Source organism: Musca vetustissima, unplaced genomic scaffold (assembly GCF_032173495.1).
Source record: "Musca vetustissima isolate MV318-11 ecotype Yass unplaced genomic scaffold, APGP_CSIRO_Mvet_v1 utg17722, whole genome shotgun sequence".
In the NCBI taxonomy this organism is placed as follows: Eukaryota; Metazoa; Arthropoda; class Insecta; order Diptera; family Muscidae; genus Musca; species Musca vetustissima.
The window spans coordinates 269,153-296,529 of NW_026880099.1; the positions used below are offsets into that span (position 1 = coordinate 269,153).

Genomic DNA, 27,377 nt, shown 5'->3' on the forward strand with positions numbered 1-27,377 from the left:
GTTGTTGTTGTTGTCACAATCTCATTTCGATTTGTAACGCTGTCTCAGACAAAATCCTCTTTGCCCTGCAGCATTATTTGAGTTTCAGGTGGCGGGGTACTATTGTTCTTTTGTATCTTCGGTATTAAAGAACCGTGCCTCTGTATGGAACAGGTATAATTGGAGGTGGCCGGAAAGGAAATACTGTTTTTGTACTGCAGTGCCTTTTGTTGGCAGAGACCGAACCTGTGTACAGAGAGAGAGAGAGAGATAGCGAGAAACCAAACAAATGATGAGAAAAGTTGTTGAAATGTTTTAAATATGTGAATGTTTTCTTAAGAAATAAAATTTTAAGAAAATTGATAGACAGATGCGGATTATTCCAAGAAAAAAGTAACAATGAATCACGAATTCTGATACTTGTGAATGGTGCTCAAATTTAAATGGAAATTAATTCGATGTATCCCACCCTGTAAAAAATTAATATACTTACTTTGCCAACAGCAGATATAAATCCTGACGATATTGTGATGTTAAAATCGCATATAAATATGGATCCGCACAGGAATTCAATGGATACACGAATACAAGTAATATTTTCGATTTGGTTACATTAATCAAAGGATAGCCGGATAATGCTGTTAGGCCAAAAAATGCTATTGGCGCCCAACAGGCAAAATTTGTAAAGACCTGAAAAACAATAAAACAAATTTCTTGAATATTTTAATGTCCTTATAGAAATCGGCAATGTATCACCTACCAATAAAGCCATTTTCTTGGCCACACTCATCTCTCCCGTCGAGTTGCTGTGAGCATGACGGGTCTCCTCACCCAACGACAAATATATTTGGCCATAACAAATTGCAATAATAAAGAATGCCACACCATTTAGACCCATTATGGCCACCAGATAGGCGGTATCAAAAGGATCACGAATTTCCATGGGCAAGCAAATACTGAAGAAAAGATAAAACAATAATTATAACTACGGTCCAGTCTTTTTATATAAGAAAATAGGGATTTGAAGTCCTTCGAATTTTTTGTCCCTCAATTTTTTGTAAAATTTAAAGAAATAATTGTTTCCTATGGAAAAAACTTAGACCTGGGGTCCTGTGAATTTTTTTTCTATAGAAAAAACTTGGGACCTGGGGTCCTGTGAATTTTTTGCTATAGAAAAAACTTGGGACCTGTGGTCCTGTGAATTTTTTTCTATAGAAAAAACTTTTGACCTGGTGTCCTGTGATTTTTTTTTTCTATAGAAAAAACTTGGGACCTGGGGTTCTGTGATTTGTTTCTATAGAAAAAACTTGGGACCTGGCGTCCTGTGATTTTTTTTCTATAGAAAAAACTTGGGACCTGGAGTCGTGTGAATTTTTCTCTATAGAAAAAACTTGGGACCTGGGGTCCTGTGATTTTTTTTCTATAGAAAAAACTTGGGACCTGGGGTCGTGTGATTTTTTTTTCTATAGAAAAAACTTGGGACCTGGGGTCGTCTGATTTTTTCTTCTATAGAAAAAACTTGGGACCTGGGGTCGTGTGAATTTTTTTTCTATAGAAAAAACTTGATGCCTGGGGTCGTGTGAATTTTTTTCTATAGAAAAAACTAGGGACCTGGGGTTTTGTGATTTTTTTCTACAGTAAAACTTGGGTCCTGGTCCTGTGAATTTTTTTCTACAGAAAAAACTTGGGTCCTGGTCCTGCGAATTTTTTCTATAGAAAAAACTTGGGACCTTGGGTTCCTGTGAATTTTTTTCTATAAAAAATGGGAACCTGGGGTCGTAAAGATTTTTTCTATAGAAAAAAATGGGAACATGGGGCCCTATGATTTTTTTGCTATTTTTTCTGTAAAAAAATGGACCAGTGTAACTGTGAATTTTTTTCTATAGATAAAAATGGACCTGTTAGTTTTTAAAAAAAAATGAGCCTGATATTTTGTTAGTTGTTCCCTATATAATAGCATGGACCTGGGGTTCATTGAAATTTTGTTGTCGTGAACCTGGTCCAACCTGGTCCAACTTTCCTGTTCATTATTTTCTTTAGCAAAAATCGACCTGAAGTTTACTGAATGGACCTGTTGTCGTGTCGTTTTTTTGTAATTTTTGTACCACTTACCTCGTCGAAGAGTAGTTGCTTATACCGAATAATGGCAACGAGGACATAATAATCGAATAAATCCAGCCGCCCATCATAATATAAGCTGCTGGTCGCAATTTGATGCGATGATTCAAATAGAGGGCATGGGTTATGGCCAACCAACGTTCAATGGTGATTACGGTCAATGTAAATACGGACAAGTGACTGGCGAAGACTGTTAAGAAGCCGGCTACCTTACAGCCAGCACCTATAGGGGAAGAAAAATACATCGAACGAAAATGAATGTGAGGCTAATTGAGATTGAGGAAATACATATAAAAAAGAAATGTATAGGATGATAAATAGACAAAGAGGATTAAGATAATGGAGGTCTATGATTACGATGAAGGTAATAACTTCCTTAAATATTGCTTTTCTAATATGTTTACTTGATGTTTTGATAAATGGAATTTTAATGGAAATATTTCGCCCACTTCATACTCACCATATTGCCAATCATAGGCATAATTAAAATACTCGCCCATCGAGTGAGAATCAATGGAGGCTATTAGCAGCAAATACAGACCCAAACATAAATCAGCAAAGGCCAAGTGGCACATAAGAAATCTTGGAACCGAGGGGGATTCTGACCTAAATATAAAAGAACACAAAGGAAATAAATAGAAATAAAAAATTTAATTTCTTGGATAAGAAAACAAAAAACATTTACATGAAAATAATTCTATTCCATAATAGCTTACTTGATGGATAGAATCACCACAAGTACAGCAACATTTCCAATGACGGCCAAGGCTACAACAATCCAGACGGAAATACGCAACCATTGATAGCCCATCACATCTTCGCAGGGATTCAATGCATTTGCCTCTATAGAAAAAATTCACAAGACCCCAGGTCTATTTTTTCTATAGAAAAAATTCACAAGACCCCAGGTCTATTTTTTCTATAGAAAAAATTCACAAGACCCCAGGTCTATTTTTTCTATAGAAAAAATTCACAAGACCCCAGGTCTATTTTTTTCTATAGAAAAATAGAAAAAAATTCACAAGACCCCAGGTCTATTTTTTTCTATAGAAAAAAATTCACAAGACCCCAGGTCTATTTTTTTTTTCACAAGAAAAAAACCCCAGGTCTATTTTTTTCTATAGAAAAAAATTCACAAGACCCCAGGTCTATTTTTTTCTATAGAAAAAAATTCACAAGACCCCAGGTCTATTTTTTTCTATAGAAAAAAATTCACAAGACCCCAGGTCTATTTTTTTCTATAGAAAAAAATTCACAAGACCCCAGGTCTATTTTTTTCTATAGAAAAAAATTCACAAGACCCCAGTTTTATGACCCAAGGTCTATTTTTTCTATAGAAAAAATTCACAAGACCCCAGGTCTATTTTTTTCTATAGAAAAAAATTCACAAGACCCCAGGTCTATTTTTTTCTATAGAAAAAAATTCACAAGACCCCAGGTCTATTTTTTTCTATAGAAAAAAATTCACAAGACCCCAGGTCTATTTTTTTCTATATTTTTTTTCTATAGAAAAAAATTCACAAGACCCCAGGTCTATTTTTCTATTTTTTTCTATAGAAAAAAATTAGGTCTATTTTTTTCTAAAAAAAATTCACAGACACCAAATCGGTTGTTTTTTGTTGTATAGAAAAAATTCACAGACCCCAGGTCGGTTATTTTTTTCTATAGAAAAAAATTCACAGGTCGCGATTGTCAAACATTTTCAGCGTAAAATATTTTTCCAAAAAAAATAAAAGTTTTCCAATTTCCCAGAATACATTTTTTATATCCCAAAGTTTCCAATAAATCCAATTCTATTTAAATACACTTGAATGACACATTCCAAAATAAGTAAGTAAATAAAAAATAAATACTTACCTAAAAGTAAAATTGCCACAGTACTCATCCAATTGACTTGAATCTGTGTTGATTGGTTCGTGGAATATGCCAATATCCGATTTCATTGAATCCGACAAATAATCATTCTCATCGACAAAATATTCGATGTCATTTAAATTGGGTTTCAGCTCAGACCACATATTCGATTCCCCTACAAATTGGTCATCTCCTACTGGAAAGTCGGAACGCATTAAACGGCTAGAATAAAAATTTAACAAGATAAAGATATAGGTAAGTTTTTTGTTCAACAAATTTTTTCCTTTACTCTATGTATTGGAGATTTTTTTTGGTCAACTTCATGTACAGGCCTCTTCCATTTGAAGAGGCCTTAAACAACTGTGTTGTGAATGTCAACAGTGATTTGTCCAAAACAAATGTTTACCCAAACTGGGGTAGTATTGCCCAAAATTGTAAAATGCTATATGGTATTCCTTTGGGTAAATACCCTGAACTATGATTGTTAGCATTCCTCCCATCGTATGGGGCTGTATTTGAAATTGCAATTCAAATGTCAACAACATAACCACCTTTAGATTTTTTTTACTTTTCAGTATCACTTCATGTTAAATATTTAAGGTCAAATCAAAAAAATAAAAATAAAAAAAAATGTTATTCGATAACCAAAGAAAATCAAAAACTATATTCTTGGAATTAAAGAAAACTAAATAAAAATTCGTCTTGAAGAATTTTTTTATTGTATCTATAAAAAAAGTCAGTCCTGAAGCTTATAGTCTATTACTGGAAAAAATATTTTTTTTCTACAGAAAAAATCGAGGTCCCTTACTATTTTTTTCTATAGAAAAAATTCGAGGTCCCTCAGTAATATTTTTCTATAAAAACAAATTGAGGTCCTTCTGGCCTTTTTTTGCTAAAGAAAAAAATCGAGGTCCTTCAAGATATTTTTTACTGCTGGTCCTTCAGAACCAATTTTTTATAAAAACAAATCAAGGTCCTTCAGAACTTTTTTTATTGTACGAAAAAATCGAGATCCTTCAATAATACTTTTTCTATAAAAAAATGTGAGATCCTTGAGGACTATTTTTTTTAATAGAAAAAAGTTCAAAGGTCCTTCGGGATAATTTTTTCGATTTTTTTTTCTATTGGAAAAAATGTGAGGTCCTTCAGAACTATTTGTTCTATAGAAACTTGGATTTTTTTTTATAGAAAAAATTCAGGTTCTTCAGGACAATTTTTTACTATAGAAAAAATCTAGGTCCCTCAGGACTATTTTTTATCTTCAGAACTATTTATTTACTATAAAAAAACCGAGGTCCTTTCGTCCTACTTTTTTCTTTAGAAAAAAATTTGAGGTCCTTCGGAACTATTTGTTCAATAGAAGAATCTTGGACCTGGTGGCCGTGATGTTTATTTATTTATTATTATTTTTTTTATAGAAAAATATCATGTCCTTTTGGACTTTTTTTTACTATGGAAAAAGGACTATGGAAAAGGACTATAGAAAAAGCGAGGTCATTCAGAACAATTTTTTACTACAGAAAAAAACCGAGTTCCTTCCGTACTACTTTTTTCTATAGAAAAATATTACAAAGGGACAAAATTATGTAATTAAATTTAAAGCAAAATATCGAAATCTAAACCGATTTCATCGAAACTTGTCACATGTTAGGTTACACTTATTTCAGCATTTTTTTTTCATTCGGCCACATTTTGAGTTCTTCATTTATTTACAAATACAAATTTCGGGCAAATGGAAGGATATATTTTTATTTACATAAAATCGGAAGAAAATATATATGGGAGCTATATCTAAATCTGAATCGATTTTCACGAAATTTAAAACACATCGTTCTAGACTTAATTCAGTACGCTGTGCCAAATTTCGTGCAAATGGAAGGATATATAGGGACTTTGGTGCACTATTTACCTAAAATCGGACGAAAATATATATGGGAGCTATATCTAAATCTGAACCGATTTGTCCCAATTTCAATAGGGTTCGTCTTTGGGCCAAATAAATGAACTGTGCCAAATTTGATCCAAATCGGATCACAAATGCGACCTGTACTTTGTTAACAAAAATACATGGCTCTTAAAAAGTGATTTTATGCAAACAAAAGGAACCATGTGTCTATCTCGTTTCCTTTTGCCTGTTACAAACATATGCACAAAGACATAATACCCTGTACCACAGTGTGGTGAAGGGTATAAAAACTTGGAACTGGTGGCCCGTGATTTTTTTGTAGTAAAATGCCTTATAGGGGTCTGTGAAACAAATTGCCCTATCGCCCTATAAATTTTTCTGCGAATTTTTATCTATAAAAAATTGGACCTGGGGTCCTTTAACTTTTCTTTAGAAAAAAATGGCTCCTGGGTCCCTATGAATTTTTTATAGAAAAATAAATGGATTTTTTCTAGGACCTGGAGTTGTGTGATTTTTTATTCTATAGAAAAAATAGGACCTGGGTTCCTGAGATTTTTTATTTTTTATATTTTCTATAGAATAATAAAAGAATAGAAAAAAAATCTCAAGGCCCCTGGTCCCCATTTTTTCTATAGGAAAAAAATTCAAAGGACATCAGGTCCCCATTTTTTCTATAGGAAAAATTCACATAACTCCTTATCCCCATTTTATCAATACAAAAAAAAATCACCGGACCCAATAATTTATTCTAATAAAAGTCCAAGTGTCCTATACTTTTTCATAGAAAAATATATAATTTGTATTCTATACAAAATATTCGAAAAAACTTAGAAACAAATCTTTGAAGACTGTAGGCTCCATACAGCTTTCTATTAAGAAATTCTTCATCCTGTCTCCAAAATCTCCCTTCCGTTCGTCTACAGAGACCTCCTATAGCTTCCAAGGCTTCAACTATTCGTCTATAAAACTTCCCTCTAGGTTGCATTATATGATCCTAAAAGTTCTCCCTTCAGGTTGTCTACAAAGACTCCATTCAATCCTACTAGAAAGGCACCGTTCATCCTGTTAAAAAAAAAATTTGACTGAATATATTCCTTGAGACTCCCTACTGTTCTTTATAAATATTTCCATTACTTCACATGGTCCTTCCTGCTCAATTTTTCCTATTTTAAAAATATTTTCCCGATTGTTTTGTTCATATTTGCTATTAATTCTGATGAAAATATGCTCGTGTGTGTGTGCAACTCTATCAAATATTTGTTTAAATTTATGAAACATGCTCTCCGCCCCTACAGTCATACACACACTCAACAAATTTTATTATTGACATGATGTTTGTAATTTTCCCTCCCTCTCCCTCTCTCCTTCTTTTTCCCATCTCATACCTGAATAGAATGCTGTTGATATTTGTCAACAAATTGAGTTGATTTGTATCCAGGGTTGAGGATGTTGTTGCGGCAACGCCAGACGTAGTTGTCCCCGTAACCGGAAATTCATCACCATGTGTCGTACTGTGATGCCATACACCAGCTGTGGCGCCCAAATCAACCTGTGGCGTTGACCAAGTACCTTTGACAAATTCTGCATTTTCTCCTCCTACACCATCTCCTCGTTCACCACTTCTCAGCTCCTCATAGTCATCGGTGGCTCTATTGTTTTGTGTAAATTTCTCGAATTTCTGTAAATTATTTGCTGCTCTATTGTTTTTATTCGTGCATTGTTGTTGCCATTTTTCGATTTCCTTTAGACGTTCGGCATGACGGAGTGGATCGTGGCGTGAGGGAAATTTAAAAGCACAACAATGAAAGGAATGTGTTAAATGAGCCTTTTGTAAATTCTGAAAGGAAGAGATGAAAAAGAAATAAAGAAAGAAAAAAACAAATGCAAACAGAAGTTTTAGAATTGTCAATAAATTGCTGATGCTGGTAGATTTATTGTTTTGTTTGTTTTTCTGTTCTTTGTTGTTGTTGTGTTTCTTCTCAAACATCTCCTGTTTAGGTTTATGTCACATTCAATATTTACCTTAAAGTTATAAATGGATGGTATGGTTTTCAGTGTGTGGGTATTTTCAATACGCAGCACTTCAATATCTTGTAGGCCAGCCGAGGGCAAACGCACCAAAGAGGTACTGGAGAGATCTCTGCAAAGGACACAAAAAAATTAATTAATTAATTGAAATTGTGTCATTAAATTGTACACATGAAATAAATTATAAGGACCATTTCCATTCGTTACAGATTTTACTTCTCTATAAATACCCCATCCTACCCATCCATAAAAACCTCCTTAAGTTTTTATATAAATACTAGCTCCTATTACTTCCAATTATTTCGCACCGTTTACAAAAACTCTCTTCAACTCGTCTATAAACGCTTCCTCCATCCCGTCCATAAAGACTCTCTTTTTGTCTGAAAAATATACTCACAATTTTTGCATACTTATGTCATGAAAGATTCCCAGCAGCTCATCTGAAAATACTCCCTTCAGCTCATCGCTAAAGACTTCCTACATTTTGCCTATAAAGACTTCTTTCAGCTCGTCTAAAAATCCTCCATTTATCTCGTCTATAAAGAATCCCTCCAGCTCGTCTAAACAGACTTCCTCCAACTCGTCTATAAAGACTTCCTACAGCTCGTCTATAAAAACTCTTTTCAGATCGTCTACGTAAGACTTCATCCAGCTCATCTATGAAAGACTTCATCCACCTCGTCTACAAAGATTTCCTTCAGCTCGTCTATAAAGTCGCCCTACAGCTCGCCTATAAAGACTCCCTTCGCCTCGTCTATAAAGAGCATCTTCAGTCGTTGCTAAAACTTCCTAGATTTCGCCTATAAAGACTGCCCTCAGCCCATCTATAAAGACTTCATTCAGCTCGTGTAAAAATCCTCCTTTTTCCTCGTCTATAAAGACTCCCTCCAGTTCGTCTATAAAGTCGCCCTTCAACTCCTGAACAAAGTCGCCCTTCAGCTCGTCTATGAAAGACTAGCTTCAGTCTTGTCAATGATAGACTCCCTTCAGCCTCGTCTATGATAGACTCCCTTCAGGCTCGTCTATGAAAGACTCCCTTCAGCCTCGTCTATGATAGACTCCCTTCAGCCTCGTCTATGATAGACTCCCTTCAGCCTCGTTTATGATATACTCCTTTCAGCCTCGTCTATGATAGACTCCCTTCAGGCTTGTCTAAGATAGACTCCCTTCAGCCACGTCTATGATAGACTCCCTTCAGCCTCGTCTATGATAGACTCCCTTTAGGCTCGTCTATGATAGACTCCCTTCAGCCTCGTCTATGATAGACTCCCTTCAGCCTCGTCTATGATAGACTCCCTTCAGCCTCGTCTATGATAGACTCCCTTCAGCCTCGTCTATGATAGACTCCCTTCAGCCTCGTCTATGATAGACTCCCTTCAGCTCGTCTATGATAGACTCCCTTCAGCCTCGTCTATGATAGACTCCCTTCTGCCTCGTCTATGATAGACTCCCTTCAGCCTCGTCTATGAAAGACTCCCCTCAGGCTCGTCTATGATAGACTCCCTTCAGCATCGTCTATGATAGACTCTCTTCAGCCTCGTCTATGATATACTCCCTTTAACCTCGTCTATGATAGACTCCCTTTAGCCTCGTCTATGATAGACTCCCTTCAGCCTCGTCTATGATATACTCCCTTTAACCTCGTCTATGATAGACTCCCTTCACATCCCACTCTATGTAGAGACTCTCTTCGTCTCTCCTAAAATATTTTTTTCTGAGGTAAATATACTCACAATTCTTGCATACTCATGCCATGAAATGCATTCGGATGTACTTCTCGCAGGTTGCGATTTTCTTTTAAAATTCTGCAAAAAATAGGAAAAATCGGATATTTTAATATTTTATATATTTTTATTTTCATTAGCAATATTTTTATAAATTAAATAATAATTATGTAAATAACTTCACTTACAGTTTGGCTATTTGAGAGCCATAAAATGCTGAATCATCTATATAATTTATATAATTATTTGCTAAAATTCTAAAAATAAAAAATAAATGTCAAAAAATAAATTTAATTTTTGTTATATAAAAATATTATCTAAATATATTTATAAGAAAATTAATTTAATTTTGTTTTTTGTTTGTTTTATTTTTGTCACTTACAATTGGTCAGTCTTTATTTTAATCGATTTGGAATCAATTCGAGTTATGTGATTATTATCGAGATCTCTGAAAAGGTAAATAAAATAGTATTTTTTTGCGTAAATTAAAAAACCTGGTGTTTGTTGTTGCCTTAAGGTTTAATAATAAAATAAATATAAAATTGAAATATCTGTCTTTTACTTACATCATTTGCAGTATATTTGTCGATGGCAAATAAGTTAAGTCCGGTATTGTTGTTAGACCGCTGTTTATAATACGTCTGAAATGAAAATGGAAATAGAGGTTAAAGGTGATACAAAAATTTGATCATATTGACAGAAAATGTGAGAAAAAAGTACCGAAAGTTGATGAATCACTTTCTGAGTCGATTTATGCATGTTCGTCCGTCTGTACATGATAAATTGTAAACAAAGTACAGGTCGCATTTATGATCCGATTCGGATCAAATTTAGATTGGGTCTAAAATTATGTGTGCTAAGTTTCGTAAAAATCGGTTGCGATTTACATATAGCTCCCACATATATTTTCCTCGATTTTATGTAAATGATGCAGCAAAACCCCTATGTATCTTTCAATTTGCACAAAATTTGGTACAGCGTACTAATTTAAGACCACAATGATGTGTGCTAAGTTTCGTGAAAATCGGTTGCGATTTACATATAGCTCCCACATATATTTTCGTCCGATTGTATGTAAATTGTGCAAAGTTTGTTTGTTCGATTGACACACAATTTTGTACAAGATGTATGGATAAACCAGTGAGCGGAGCAGTATAGTCGGACGGGGCCGACCATATGATACCCTACACAACTACCACGAAAAGCAAACTTTCGTCGTTTCTATATTCTGAGCCTGGGCAATATTTCGTGATATTTGCACCATTTTTACCGATTATAGATCAACAACTCCACTTTCTAACCAATATTGTTTTTTTTCTTGAAGTGAATTTTTACGCCGTAAAATAAAAAATTGGTCACTTTAAGTTTTGGTTGATTTGACCCTCGGAAAATTGACCGATCATGATCTAAACAGCTGCTCTAATTATTTGGTCATATCACTTTCAACTTTTAAAATATGTTATGATCTGCATTTAATAATTGACTCTAGAGCGACTAGAAAATCTGACAAAATTAAAGTTTTCGGTTCATTGCACCCCCTGAATGAAATCTCAACTTCACCGAAAACTATAGGCGTCGTCCTGGACCATAATCGGAAATTCATGTATCATTTCAAAGCGATCAGCGCGACATTTCCGTCCTCCAATGGAGTAATAGTAATACTATGCACATAGTCACCTTTACCTAATTACATATAACTCCCAAATCAGAGTACACACAGCCATATAATTGGTATCAATTTGAAGGTCAACAACTTCTCGGGTAAATGTCCTTCAGGAGCAAGTATATACGGCCCAGAATAAAAATTTTGTAATTTTTCACACAAAAATCAGGGTCCATTTGACCCGCTAAATATTGACCGATCTTTATTAAAACAGGCATGCTAATTCTTAGGCCCGATCACCTTCTCCATGTAAAATTTCACGATGTTCGGACCATAACTACGGCCTCTGGAGCGACCAGAAAAACCGACAAAAATTTAATATTTGGTCCAGTTCATACCCTAAATATTAACCGATCTTTACCAAAAACAATAAGGGTCTTCATTGGCCAAAACCCATCCTACATGCCAAATTTCGTGAAGATTGGTCCATAACTGTGGCCTGTATCGTGTTTACAAATTATAATGGACAGACGAACTGAAGGACACACATGTCTAGATCGACTCAGCTAGTCGAGGTATGACGGTCGGTATACTTAAAGTTGGGTCTAGGACCAATATTTCGCGGCGTTACAAACTTTTGGGGCTGCACAAAGCTATAATTCCCTGACAACATAGTTGTGTAGGGTATAAAAATGTGAGCTCTAGCCCAAAACATATCTCGATTTTGGAGTTCTAGAAAACAAGTTATATATAAATTTGTTTACCTCGGAGCATTATTTCCCATTACCGTAAACCTTTTGTTTTAACTTTTCACTAAAATGTTCAGTACATCATGGTTTAGTTATCCGCCTCGTTACTGACTTTATTTTAAACGCCATGTATTAAAAAAAATCCGCAAACCACAACAACTTGTTGAGATTATTTGCATAGCTAACGAAAGAGTAACCTCATACATATACACATGTACAATGTGTATGTATGTAAACAAGTAGAAGGATCCCAACAAACCAAAAGTATTGAGAATAATATTATATTAAGCTTACCACAAAAGCATTAAGCTTGAAAAAGTCTTGAGATAATCTTGAGAAATGTTTATTAATAATTGTAGAAAAATCAAAACGGAACCCTTATGATACAATTACTTGTGTAATATTACTAAAAGCTTATTCTTGCAATTGTAGAATAAGCTTACAAATGTAATTTTATCTTAACTAGTGTGTATAAAGGTTAGTCATCTCAATATACAACTCTTGAGAAACATTTGTGTACAACAATAGTTTATCAAGCATAGTTGAAAACTGTTTGTGAAGTCAAATTTTAACAACATTTTTTTAATATTACTAAAAAAAGCTTAAGAACAACTATTATTATAAGCTTGTTCTCAAGTGGTATTGAGATTTGATTACTGAATGGTATGTTGGGATAAGTTCAATATCAATGTATGCGATGCAGATTAGTTGTGTAAACATAGATGCACATCTATGGATGCATGTGTGTGCGTGAGTGTTTTAGTTTATGTACAATATTTTAACTAAAAATATCTGAAAATAGCACACAGATACAGGCTAATAAGGGGAAACAGGAGAAGAGGAGGAGGAGCTTGTTAAGTGTAAACATATCCATTAAATTTGTATAATAACAAAATATTTGGTTTTAATCGGAATAATGAATGACACTCGATATCGTATTGTAGCAACACAGAAAAGGTGGAGGTTTGTTGATGATTGGATATTGATAGCGCTACTTTTGCGATGATTATTTTTAGAAGAAACTAAATGTTTTTATTATTCAATTTAAAATGCAAATAAGTGAGGGTTTTAGGAAATTTGATTCAGGTATGTGGGAAGCCCTCTCAATATTATAGATTTTAAAAAAATCATAGAATTGATGTGCATAATATGGTTTCAATTACCTGAATGAATTAAATTGCAAAATAAAATCTCTGAAATACCATCGATTAGGCTTCTCGTTAGTCTTGAGTAAAATATTTAATTTTTTCCTGGTATCTAAAAAAAATATATTCGATGGCGTATAATTTTCTCCTAAAGGATATAGACCGTGGATGTCGACAGTATATCCAAGAAGAGTGGTTGATCTTTAAATTGATACCGATTATGTTGTTGTATGTACTCGAATGTGGGACTTATACGTAAGTATTTACAGTGGGCCTACCTATTCTGATATGATTTCGTACTCTAGAGGATAGAAAATCGAGCAGATCACTTTGAAATTTTGTGAACAAAAACGACGACTATAAATTTTGGAGGTGACCTGATATCATCATTTAGGTGCTGAAATAGCTAGAAAACTCTATTTTTGCCTAGTCGCTCTAGAAAGCACTATTATAAGCCGAACATCACAAATTTTACACAGGGAAGGGGATATGGCCACCATACTTACCATTAAGCATTACTGTTTTGATAATGATTGACCAATATTCAGCGGGTCAAATCAATTGGATCAAATGTAAAATCACAACACTTGCATCTTATGGCTTAAATATTCACCCTGGGAAGACAAGATTCCGAAAATATACCAGGGTATGAAAGAGGAACAGTTGGCCTCAAATCAAATTTTGTTTCGTACATTCCGTTCAGAAATTGTTGATGCTTGATGTTAAAGATGCACATCGCACATGTAGATTGGTCGTCGAAAATGACAATAAAATCGGAGAAATGTTCGAATTTGACCGGCATGTTAGCTAAAAATCGACCATAACTGTTTAAACCATTTAAACAAAAAAAAAACCAGTAAGGAAAGTAGTAAAGTCGGACTGGGCCGACTACATTATACCCTTTATTACTTTGGGTATATTCTACATATGTATACTAACGTACGTCGCGTGTTTGTTATATATCTAGATCTGAACCGATTTCAGGGAAACTTGCCAGAGACTAATTTATGTTACTTCAGTACGTTGTGTCAATTGCCCTAGCTATGGATTTTTTCACAAAGCTTAGCACCATCATTCTAGACTTAATTCAGTACCCTATACCAAAATTCGTGCAAATCCGATATATATGGGAGCTATATCTAAATCTGAACCGATTTTCACGAAACTTTGCACACATCATTATAGACTTAATTCAGTACACTGTGCCAAATTTCGTGCAAATCGAAAGATATATAGGGCCTTTGATCCACCATTTACCTTAAATCGGAGGAAGATATATATTGGAGCTATATACAAATCTGAACCGATTTTCATGAAACTTAACACACATCATTATAGACCTTATTCATTGCGCTGTGCCAAATTTCGTGCAAATCGAAAGATATATAGGGACTTTAGTGGACTATTTACCTAAAATCGGGCGAAACTATATATGGGAGCTATATCTAAATCTGAACCGACATTCACCAAATTGAACACACATCTTTTTAGACTTAATTCAGTACGCTATGCCAAATTTCGTGCAAATCGAAGGATATATAGGGACTTTGGTGCACCATTTCTATTAAATCGGACGAATATATATATATATATGGTGGATATATCTAAATCTGAACTAATTTTTCCCAATTTCAATAGGGTTCGTCCTTGGGCCAAATAATTGAATCATAAATACGACCTGTACTTTGTTTACAATTTAGCATGGACAAACCGGCGGACAGACGGACGCACGGACATTCATAAATCGACTCAGAAAGTGATTCTATGCATATTCTCAAAAGGAACCATGTGTCTATCTCGTTTCCTTTTGCCTGTTACATACATATGCACAGAGACATAATACTCTGTACCACAGTGTGGTGTTGGGTACCCTGAAACATGGGTCAATATTTTTTGTTACGGATATTTGTTATTCAATGCGAACCCAACGTACAGTTATATGAGGGCTACACCAAAACGTGGACCGATATATCCCATTTGCAATATGGTATATGGGGGCTATATCAAAATTTGGATCCAGGGACCCCATTTTCGATTTCTATATTTGCTTTGACATTAAAAACATTTTTGCAAAATTTTGGCAGCCTATGTCGATTGGTTCCGCAGTTAATGAATTTAAACCCAATTTTTGGGTAAATACTCAAAATAGGGGTACCCTTGTATGGGGGCTACCAGTAAACTTGGACTTACATACATAAGTTTTTGCATGCACATTTTGCACCCAAAGAGAGCACTCTGTGCCAAATTACAGCTAATTTGGTCGTAAAATGTATCTAATAGACAAAAAAAATACCTTAAATCGGGAGATACGGTTATATGGGGGCTATATCAAAATTTGGATCCAGGGACCCCATTTTCGATTTCTATATTTGCTTTGACATTAAAAACATTTTTGCAAAATTTTGGCAGCCTATGTCGATTGGTTCCGCAGTTAATGAATTTAAACCCAATTTTTGGGTAAATACTCAAAATAGGGGAACCTTTGTATGGGGGCTACCAGTAAACGTGGACCTACATACATAAGTTTTTGCGTGGACAGTTTGCCAGCAAAGAGAACACTCTGTGCCAAATTACATCCAATTTGGTCGTAAAATGTGTCTAATAGGCAAAAAAATACCTTAAATCGGGAGATATGGGGGCTATATCCAAACTCCCAGGGATCCCATTTTGGATTTCTATGTTTGCTTTGACATTAAAAACATTTATGCAAAATTTTGGCAGCCTATGTCAGGTGGTTCGGCAGTTAATGAGTTTATACCCAATTTTTTGGTAAAAACTCGGGTATTTACCCACGTCTTTAAAGTATCGTAAAACTATCCATTTGATAACAGAAACCCGGAAATAGGGTGTAAAATGTTGTATTACCGATTCAATATAGTAAATACCCAAATAAATACCCGCAAATGGGTATTTACCCGGTAAATACCATATCTAGCAATACCAAACATCTTAGGAGTACTAGTAATGTAAAGTTTCAAAGCTCTATCTTAAATAGTGGGATCTGTATCGTGATTTCAACAGACGGACATGCGTAAATCGAGGCAGAATTTTAATTCTGATGGATATGGAAAATGTTAATATCACACGAGCGGAACGAAAAGCATTGAGAAGATTTATCTTCTCTTCTTGATTTTTCAAATTTCTTCGAAGACTTTAGGTAAATTAGTTGTGGTTCATTACTCTAAGTTGACTTTCGATATTGTTCGAACGGAACAGTTGTCAAATGAACAGCTTTGCTGGAAAAAAACCAACGACTATTGCCTCCTAAGTGCTTCATAAACGAACAATAATTTTGGATTTGGAACGTCATTGAATACACATTGCTGTATGGTTTCTGGTCCATACCCATAGATTCATGATTCGTCACTTAAGGAGACCCCCCCCTCCCCATTCTCGGGGTCAAAATTTTTGTTGATATAATTCGAATCTATACTGATTAAAGAATGTCTCTACAAAATTTCAAGTGGAAATCTCAAGAACTCTTGAAGATATATCCGATTTATTGTGTCAGTATCTAGTGACGGCTGAAGGGCTTCTCAAACTTTAAGGGGACCCCCCCATTCTCGGGGTCAAAATTTTTTTTGATTTAATTCGATTCTACACTAATACAAGAATGTCTCTACAAAATTTCAAGTGAAAATCTCAAGAACTCTTGAAGATATATCCGATTTATTGTGTCAGCATCTAGTGACGGCTGAAGGGCTTCTCAAACTTTAAACGCGTTTTTCTCTAAACATTTTTTTGCGAATGGCGGGCACGATAACTCAAAAACTAATAACCCAATCGATTTCAAAATTTTATACGTTTCTCTCTGAGTGTATAGCTATCGTATGAACTAGGATAAAGCCAATCGGTGAAGATCTTCCTTATATTTTAACTTTGGTTTTGGTAAAAAATTGGCGATTTTCCAAAAATATTTTTTCAAAGGTCCGCCATTTTGTTAATTTTAGAGCGATGTCAATAATCCTAGTTCATACGAGAGCCAGACATGTACTCTTTTTAACACCGTTGGAATTTTCGGATTCCGATGTTCCAGTGAGGAGTTATCATGCCCGCCATCAAAAATAAGGACTTTTCTTTAATTACAAAAAACAACAACAAACAATTTTTGTAAATTATTTTTCTTCTATTTTAAATCTTCAGTTATATATGTGTAAAGTTACAAACCTTAACAAGCGTTGGTATTGATTTAGTAGCCCATTAAAAATCTTGAAAAATTAAAATCGAGAATGGGGGGAGGGGTTTCCCTTAAATCAATTTTTACTCTGTATGTACTAATAACATCCTTCAAATGTACTCCTACATAAAAAGTGTTTGACAATAGGTCATTGACCTTATCCTTGTGTGTATATCCTTCATTATTAAGAAAACCACTTGTCATCCTTAAGACGCCATCTATCCTTTCTTAATATATGATAACCCCCCAAACTTATGTCATGCTTTTTTTAATTTAATTTGTCTACACACGCTTAGTATGTAAGGATATTATACCAGTCATTACTTCCGCTAACAATAATTACTTGTCCGGACTCTTAGTCCTTTTGATGAATCACTCCCATCATCATCATCCACATATCAATCATGCTTCCATGATGTTGTTTTTGTAATGATATAATACAGCGTGTAATAGGTCAAATGTTCAATATTAAATTTCAAAATTACTAACCGCGCCCAACATGGTTTTAAATTTCAAATTATGGTAATTATCGATTTTTTCCATAACTAGCCGGATGTTTTCTAGTCCTTGAAATTAATTGGTTGTTTAATGGGTTAGTTTTTTGTTCCGACCTAATTCTGCCGTATATTGGCTCTCAGTGGTTGGTTTGTTGTTGAACTTGTAACAAAAAGTTTAGTAGTTGTAAAAGTGTTTAAATTATAAGTGTTTACATTTGTTGTCAACTAGTTTTTAGTAGTGGTTGTCACTGACACTCACTCACACACACATACACACATTCTAATTAAGTTAGTCAGCGAAATGTGGAGAAAAATGTGTGTGCGATTTAAACTACAACACTATTTTGTGGGAGTAGTATTATGTGCTATAAATGTTGATCCAGGACCAATAACTTTTTGGCCTGCTAGTACCTCCACAGACCCCACCTATGATCCGAAACATCCTGAAATTTTACATAATAATACCCTGTATTATGTCTTTGTGCAGGCAAAAGGAAACGAGATAGACCCATGGTTTCTTTTGAGAATATGCATAGAATCACTTTCTGAGTCGATTTATGCAAAGTACATGTCCGAATTGGATGAAATGTGGCACAGCTCATTTGTTTGGCCCAAGGACGAACCCTATTGAAAAATCGGTTCACATTTAGATATAGCTCCCATATATATTTTCATCCAATTTAAGGTAAATGGGGTACGAAATTTGGTACAGCGTAATGTCTAGAATGATGTGTGTTAAGTTTCATGAAAATCGGTTCAGATTTAGATATAGCTCCCATATATATTTTTATCCAATTTAAAGTAAATGGTGTACAAAAGTCCCTACATATATTTCGTCTTGCACGAAATTTGGCACAGCGTCACAGTCTAGAATGATGTGTACCAAGTTTCATGAAAATCGGTTCAGATTTAGATATAGCTCCCATATAAAGTTTCGCCCGATTTTAGGTAAATGGTGTACCAAAGTCCTTCGAAATCTTTTCATTTGCACGAATTTTGGCATAGCGTACTGAATGTTAATGGGTTACCAGCCAAACTATTCAAGACTGGTGGCCAGATGCTGGTTAGGAGTATTCACCAGCTGATTAGTACAATTTGGCTAGATGAATGCATGTCCAATGATTGAAACCTCAGTATCCTGTGTCCCGTGCACAAAAAAAGGAGACAATACGATATGTGCCAACTATAGAGGAATAAGTCTCCTTCCTATCGCATATAAAGTGATATCCAGTGTGCTGTGTGAACGAGTGAAGCCAATGGTCAATGACATCATTGGACCTTACCAATGCCGCTTCAGACCTGGTAAATCCACCATTGACCAGATTTTCACTCTGCGCCAAATCCTGGAAAAGACCCACGAAAAACACATCGACACATGCCACCTATTTGTGGACTATAAAGCCGCATTCAACAGCCCTATCCGTTCAGAGGTGTTTAAAGCCATGTCTGCGTTCGGCATTCCTGCAAAATTATTAAGGCTATGCAGGATAACTTTAAGTGGGTCTGGCAGTAAACGGCGAGAATACCAAGCTGATGGTATCAACGCGCAAAACGTCCAGTAGACTCGGACCAACTGTGGAAATTGCGCAAGCAGATGAAGCAGCTCTTGGGATGTTTGAAAGAAAAATTCTCCGGGTCGATCTGCATCGACGGTGAATATCGGCGTCGAATGAACCACGAACTTTACAATTTATACGCGGACATCGACATAGTCAGTCGTATTGAGCTACAGCGACTACGGTGGCTAGGCCATGTTGTGCGGATGAATGAAAATGCCCCAGCTCAAAAGGCATATAAAAACGAGCCTACTGATGGTTCCCGTAGAAGGGGAAGGCCACGAATTAGATGGAAAGACCAAGTTGAAAAAAACATCTTGGAACATGATCTTCCGATTGATACAAAGTACTGATCGTACCTCGGTTCAGATATAGATATATAACAAAAGTGGTGAAGGGTATCATATAGTCGGCCCAGTCCGACTTTACTACTTTCCTCACTGTTTATATAAAATTTCGTGGTCGTCTGATTCTTGAAATCTCGTTAGAGCTCGCAATATTTAGGAAATTGATTGAAATTTAGTATTGCAAATTGGATATATCGATATAGTCTCTATATATTGGTACCATCCCATTTTTGGTTTTTGGGTTTGGTTTAAATACGATACAGGCCACAGTTATGGACCAAACTTCACAAAATTTTGCAAAGAAGACCCCTTTTGTTTTTGGAAAAGATCGAAAGATTGACCAAATACTTAATTTTTGTCGGTTTTCCGGATCGCTCCAGAGGCCGCAAATAGGTCAATAGTATAAAATTAATAAATAATTACAGGTCCTTACGCATTCAGATATTATTTAGTAGCCCATTGCCATACTAGAGGGCGGAAATATAGCGCTGATCGCTTTAAAATTTTCCGTGATGATCAGATAATAATTTTGGGATAGAGTGGTCAGGAAAACTTAATTTTTTGGAGTCGATATATAGGCCACAATTATAAGCCAAACACCAAAACACGGTGAAGGGAATCTGGACTAGTATAGAACGGATGTACTGAATATTACTAATATTCGAGAGGTGCTGTTGACCTCTAACCGGACAAGATGAAATATTGCCCAGGCTCGGAATACGGGCAATATTTCATCAGCAGAAAGTTGGAGTTCCGTGGTAGTTGTGCGATCACTGTTTTTTTGCCCCATTCTAATGGTCCCGCCTGATTTTAGATTTTCCACCTTTAAGTATACCGATCGTCATATCTCATCTAGCTGAGTCCATCTAGACATGTGTGTCCGTCCGTCCGTCTGTCCATTATAATTTGTAAACACGATGTTCGATGTTCGGTTTTTAGGATGGGTTTTGCCCAATGAAGACCCCTATTGTTTTTGGAAAAGATCGGTTAATATTTAGGGGATGAAATGGTCCAAAAACTTTATTTTGTTCGGTTTTTCCGGTCACTCAAGAGGCCGAAATTATGGCCCAAACACCGAATTTTTGCATGGACAAGGGGATTTGGCCAAAGAATAAGTATGCCTGTTTTAATAAAGATCGGTCAATATTAAGCGGATCAAATGGACCCTGACTTTTGTGTGACAAATTACAAAATTTGTATTCTTTGGCGTATATATTTGCCCCTGAAGGTCCTAGACCCGAAAAGTTGACAGTATGTTCAAGAGGAGTGGTTGACCTTTAAATTGATACCAATTATATGGTCGTATGTATTCGGATGTGGGAGTTACACACTGAGATATTATTTAATAACCCATTACCACACTAGATGGTGGAATTATAGCGCTGATTGCTTTGAAATTTTCCATGGGATTCCAGTTATGGTCAAGGACAACGCCTATAATTTGCAGTGATGATCACATAATCATTTTGGAATGAAATGGACCGAAAACTTAATTTTTGTGTTTTTTCGAGTCGATCTATAGGCCATAATTGGAAGCCGAAGGGAATATAGACAAGTAATTAGAAGGACTGAATATTAGTAATATTCGGAAAATATGTCAGTGTAAGGAAAAGGTGCTGTTGACCTCTAATGGGGCAAGAGGGTGGAAATATTACGAAATATTGTCCAGGCTCGTAATAAACACCGGCAGAAAGTTAGAGTTCCGTGGTAGTTATGTAGGGTATCGTATGGTCAGCCCCGTCTGACTATACTGCCCTGCTCACTGGTTTTCTATATAAGTCCATGTAATTTGAGTGTCTTTCGTCTGAAATTTTGTTTTCTCCTGGCAAAAATTAACCATGGCACAAACCCCATATAAAAGTATCGATCGATTTTAGACATTTAAAATGTTTATCTTATAGTGGCGGATATAAAAAGTTCGATCTGTCCGAACTTCACACGTTTTTTCACATTTTTAATTTATTTAAATTTTCGAAATCATTTAAAGGATTTTTTTCTCACAACCCGTGCTTGTTGTATCCCTGTTAGACTTTACTTTATTAAATTTGTATTAAGTCCACTATATTTTTTCTGATACTAGTCCGTTAATGCAAATATGTGAGTATAGCAGTTTTTGTTTTGCAGTTAATTCTATTTATAGCATAAATAAAATAAATCCATGCATTTAATTTTTGTTTTGTGCTGGGGTGCGTATAACTGCTGTCATAACGTATACGCAGCTATAAATAAATTTATAACAGGTTTTTTTCTTCTTCTCCAATAAAATATTTTTAAAGCCTGCAAACCAGTTTATGACATCAATAAAGACTGGATAACAAATAATTATATATAGATTTTTTCATAATTTCCAAGAATAAAAATTGGGAGATAAAAACTTACGGAATTCAAAACTTGTAACTTACATGACTTTAATGGTATCCGAGATACCTTGAAAAACATCCTTAGATAAATACTCTAACTTCGGTGCATGTGATATATAACTGAAAGGAAAAACACAATAAAAAAATAAAATTTTTATAAATTTCAATCCACATTTTTTAAAATTTTTTACACTTTTCTTCAACTTACATTGTCCTCAAGTGTCTTAAATTTGCAAATGCACCATCCTGTATTGTTTCCAGATATTTCAGATCTGTCAGTACACTGTCATGGGAACGAAAGGGAAAAAATTAAAAGCAAAACAACATATTGATACCCATATTCTCTCAGCTTATAAAACAAAAGCCAAAACCAACAACAACAGAAACATAACAGGCTGCACAAAAACAAAACTTACATATCCGACAGTGATGCATTGTAAACCTTTAAAGCTGTATTTCGTAGACGTGGCAAACCAGCCGAGGCAATTGTTAGCCTTTGCAATGGTACAGTTAATGTCTGTGGTACACGGGATAGAGCTTCTCCTTCGCAACGGCACTCAACTTCATCCTGTATGTGGAAGAGAGCAAAAAATTAATGAAAAGAAAATGAACAATGAACTTTTAAATACTCCTTCAGTGTAATGTTAAGTAGTCCCTAAGTTAAGTGCAAAAGGAAACATGAAGCAGGAAAAAATCAGACAGGAAACTTATTACGTAGCAGGGAATCCGCTTCGGGCTGATATTGAAATCAATATCATGTTTGTGTTACAACTTCCATGTATGAGCTGAGAAATAACTACAGTAGATATCGGATATAAGCACATCTCATATAAGAAAAACAATCGCATATAAGAAAGATTATCAAAAACACCGAGCTTATACTCTCTTATATCCGATAATTCCATATAAGAACAAACGCATATAAGAAAGAAATCTCAAGTTTTTTTTTGAGTTTCTTATATCCGATATCCACTGTATATGTCTACTTGCTGCATACAAAAAAAAATATTTGTTTGAAATGTCAATATTTGAAATTCAATTCCATTACTCACATATTTTTGAATTTTTTACAGAAATACATATTCGTTGTAAAAACTACCCAGTAGTTCGAGTAACTGGTGATGAACTAGATATTTTACTAATTACCTGTAAGTACCACTAGTTACCACTTCATGCCCTAGACTGGTGAATTTAACATGGGTTTGTCATTGGGGAAGTCAATTGTCCCCTGTCTGCGTTACCAGTATACAGTCATTTCGATAGTCGATTCATTACCTTTTGCATTACCAGTAACTACTGAATTGGTATGATGTGCGTAGACAACTTTTTCAATTGACAAAAAATCCAACAGTCTTTTTTGTGTACCTTTTTGGAGTATGAAGTAACTAGATCACCAAGTAACTAGCTTTATAACTATATAATAGCAGACAATTGATATTTTTTGTACAACTGGGTATGAATGGTAAGGATTTTCAAAAAAAAAATACATATTGCCCTAAAACTAAACAACTATTCTATTATCATAGAGGTGGCATAGTACAGTGTATAGTCAGGTTACAAACCGGAGGAAAAATTCGTTCATAGTGGTTTTTGAATATTTGTACAAAAAAGAGGCTTTCGCTCTGCTCCAGATATGCGAATGCAACCGAAGTTCCCAGATATTTCAACATTCAACCTCGTCATCAAAATATGAGGATAACACGAAATAGGTACGAAATACAGCCATCCTGTGGAAGATAGCAACACTTAATAAGCAAGGACACCAATCACTGCTATCACTCTGCTCCAGATATGCGAATGCAACCGAAGCTCCCAGATATTTCAACATTCAACCTCGTCATCAAAATATGAGGATAACACGAAATTGGTACGAAATAAAGCCATCCTGTGGATGATAGCAACACTTAATAAGCAAGGACACCAATCACTGCTATCACTCTGCTCCAGATATGCGAATGCAACCGAAGCTGCCAGATATTTCAACATTCAACCTCGTCATCAAAATATGAGGATAACACGAAACAGGTACGAAATACAGCCATCCTGAGGAAGATAGCAACACTTAATAATCAGGGACACCAATCACTGCACTACATGCAAGGAGGCGTTGTTTCTACTCACCACCATCTAGGGCAAGCTACCGCCGATCAATTAGCCAGACTACAAACCGGAGGAAAAATTTGTTCAACGTGGTTTTTGGATATTTAAAAAAAGGAACTTACATCCCGCTCCAGATAAAATGCATACGAAGCACCCTGATATTCCAATAAGCAACCTCGGCATCAACATATTAGCAACATATTACAGCACTACGTAAGCAAGGACACCAAGTACTGCACTACATGCCAGGAGGCGTTGTTACTAGGCAACAATAGATGACAGCCCCACCATCTAAGGCAGGCTACTGCAGACCAATAAGCCAGACTACAAACCGGAGAAAAAGTTTGTTCAATTCAAAACCAATCAGCCAGACTACAAACCGGAGGGAAATTTGTTCAACGTGGTTTTTGGATAAAATGCATACGAAGCTACCTGATATTCCAATAACCAACCTCGGCATCAACATATGGGGATGACACGAAATAGCGCCATCCTTTGGAAAATGGCAACATTAAATAAGCAACAACCCCAACAACTGCACTACATGCAAGGAGGCGTTGTTTCTAGGCAACAATAGATGGCAGGACAGGCTACTGCAAACCAATCAGACTACAAACCGGAGGAAAAATTTGTTAAAAGTGGTTTTTGAATATTTGAAAAAATAAGGTTTCAATCACGCTTCAGATAAAACACATATGAGGATGACACGAAATAGCACCATTCTGTGGAAATTTGTAAGACTACATAAGCACGGACACCAACCACTGCAAACATGCAAGGAGACGTTGCTTCTATGCAACAATAGATGGCAGTCTCACCACATAGGGCAGGCTACCGCAGACCGATAATCTGCTTAGAACAATAAAATATTAGGGTCTTAAAAATCCAGTTCACGAACTTAGACGAGTGAAATCAGGAAAAAAACAAAGCTAATGGTCACCGATGCCAAGAATGAGAACAAGGTCCAGCTTGGAAATTGAAGCCGCTAAGCATAGGAGGCGAGAGAAACGAAAAAGTAATGAAGGATGATGTACTTCAATGCAGAAAGAGAAGAGAACTGTCGATGAACGAGTATATTGTCGTGAGAAGGAAGTTTGCGGATACGCGCACAGCCCTAGGGTACATAAATATGATTGGACCGGTAAGCAAAGGCCGTTATTTACGGATGGTCTATCTGGGAAGGTCACTAAAAAAAAAGGCTGAGAGCAAAGATGACGCCCAACCGAAGGATGATTACGGGCCGAAAAAAAAGATAAGGGTTGTCTAATCAAATTAAGCCTGTGATGAGAAACGGAAACAATGAGGGCGCTTTCAAAAGCTACAACCTGAAAAATGATGCTGCCGGGCAAATATCTTGAGAACCCAATTGGGGAATGGTATGACCGAGAATCTGAAGAAAATCATTCCTATAAATCCTTGAAATGGGATCGGGATAATCAGCCAAATTTAGATGGTGGAGAAATACTGAGAACAAAGATGACGACCAATCGAAGGAAAATTATGGTGCCCATAAAATGTAACTGGTGGACAGAAGAGGGAACATACTTAAAGATATTGAAGGTCTTACTGTGGGTCTCCCAATAAAATTAAGCATGTATACAGTATTGGGAACAAGCAGAAGAAGGAAATCGCCGCTATGATGGGGCTTGAATTTGGTACAGCATGAAAGATAATGCTTTCGGACAAATATTTCGAGAAGTAAATAGGGAAATTGTTTGATCGAGAAGCTGAAAATAATTGGTTCAGACTTTACGAAAAAGCAGGCAGACAAGGGATAGGGTGCCGAGAAGAGAAACTGGTTAGAGAGATTTATATTCAATTTCTAACCCGCAAAATATACACGTAGCGAGCTAGAATTTTCGTATAATGTCTTGTTGGGGATCTCTTGTATTAATTGGGCCAATTGGGATTAAGATTCGATATTACTTCTTTCAATTCTCTACTACCATTCTGGTGCGTATAATTGCTGTCATAACGTATACGCACCATATGAGCCTCATGTTAAATCATATCTATTTTTAGTTTTCTAAACAAAATTAGGGTATTTTAAAAAGTTTAATTTATTATTTATAAGTTCTTTAAATTCGAAATACCTACCTCCCCCATGGAACAGTTCACCATGACAACCCGAATAAAAAAACTATATCACATGACATTTATTCGAACAAATTTTTGTTTCTACTGTTAACATTCAACGTTCAGTAGATAATTCAATTAGACTTGGCATTTTATGATATGGGTTCGTAAAAATCTGCACCGAAGCATGTAGAAAAATCAGGAGTTATGCAACTAGTTTGAAACAAAAGGAATTATGTTGCATGCACATAATTGAAATTTATTCGAAAAAGTTTAAACAATGGCATGCATGAATTTTAAACTTTATACGTATACATTAATGAATATTTTTCCCATAGCAGGGATAATTGCATCAGAGAGAATGAGTTTGTTTGTTTCATATTCATTGGCCAGATAGTTGATAAGTATTCATTTGAAAATGCAACATATTCAACTAGAGGTAGACGAAGATCAAAATGAGGTAGAAATTCCTTCAGTAATACAATTGCATATTTTTGTTGTTATATGCACTCAAACACAAGCTGGTTTATACTTCCGGCCTCTGCAAAACAAAATGCAAAAAAAAGTTGTAATGCAATTCATGTAACTAGTTTACGTATTATTCCATTACACATTTCATGCCTTCTTGAAAGCTTTTGACTTTTCAACTACTCGGCTTTATTGAAATGGAGGAAATGAAGCACCATATGTGGCCAACATAGTGAGTGAGGGTAAACGGAAATCGATTACTACAACTACTACAGTTGCCAATTACGGCAAAATAACGACGACTGTCAGGAAACATTTTCGATGTATGTATGTTAACTAAAATAGATTGAAGGCCTTTTAAATGCTACCATTCAGAAAAGTTAACGTTTACTTTACGGAAAAAATGCACGGAGGGTAAATAGGTGAATAAAATGGCGGGAATATGGGAATATGGTGTGTATGAGTGTTGTCACAATGTATACGCACCCATTAGAAAAGTGGAAATTTTAAACATTTCATAAATAATACTTTTTTAAAGATCCGAAGTATTATGTAAGAGCTCAAATAAGCGTGAAATTTAGAAAAGAATATTTTTTTCGAAGGTTCCAAAGAAGTGGCGATTTTGCAACTCTTCGACTTTATTGAAGTTGAGGAAATGAAACACCATATGTAGTCAATATAACGAGTGAG

At 35.4% G+C, this 27,377-nt stretch overlaps 1 protein-coding gene across 1 annotated transcript; it reads right to left on the reverse strand.

Annotated features, from left to right (window-relative positions):
* On the reverse strand, window positions 1-22,611 carry LOC133325480 (lutropin-choriogonadotropic hormone receptor-like; the record flags this gene model as incomplete). Its single annotated transcript, XM_061534224.1, has 16 exons — window positions 1-225; window positions 473-669; window positions 740-935; window positions 2,092-2,320; window positions 2,558-2,703; window positions 2,814-2,940; window positions 3,971-4,173; window positions 7,243-7,694; window positions 7,880-7,997; window positions 9,619-9,690; window positions 9,798-9,866; window positions 9,992-10,057; window positions 10,176-10,250; window positions 22,086-22,163; window positions 22,252-22,326; window positions 22,460-22,611. Coding segments are annotated over 16 exons (2,436 nt in total), but the record flags the coding sequence as incomplete, so codon positions are not given.
* Window positions 22,612-27,377: the final 4,766 nt, after the last annotated feature.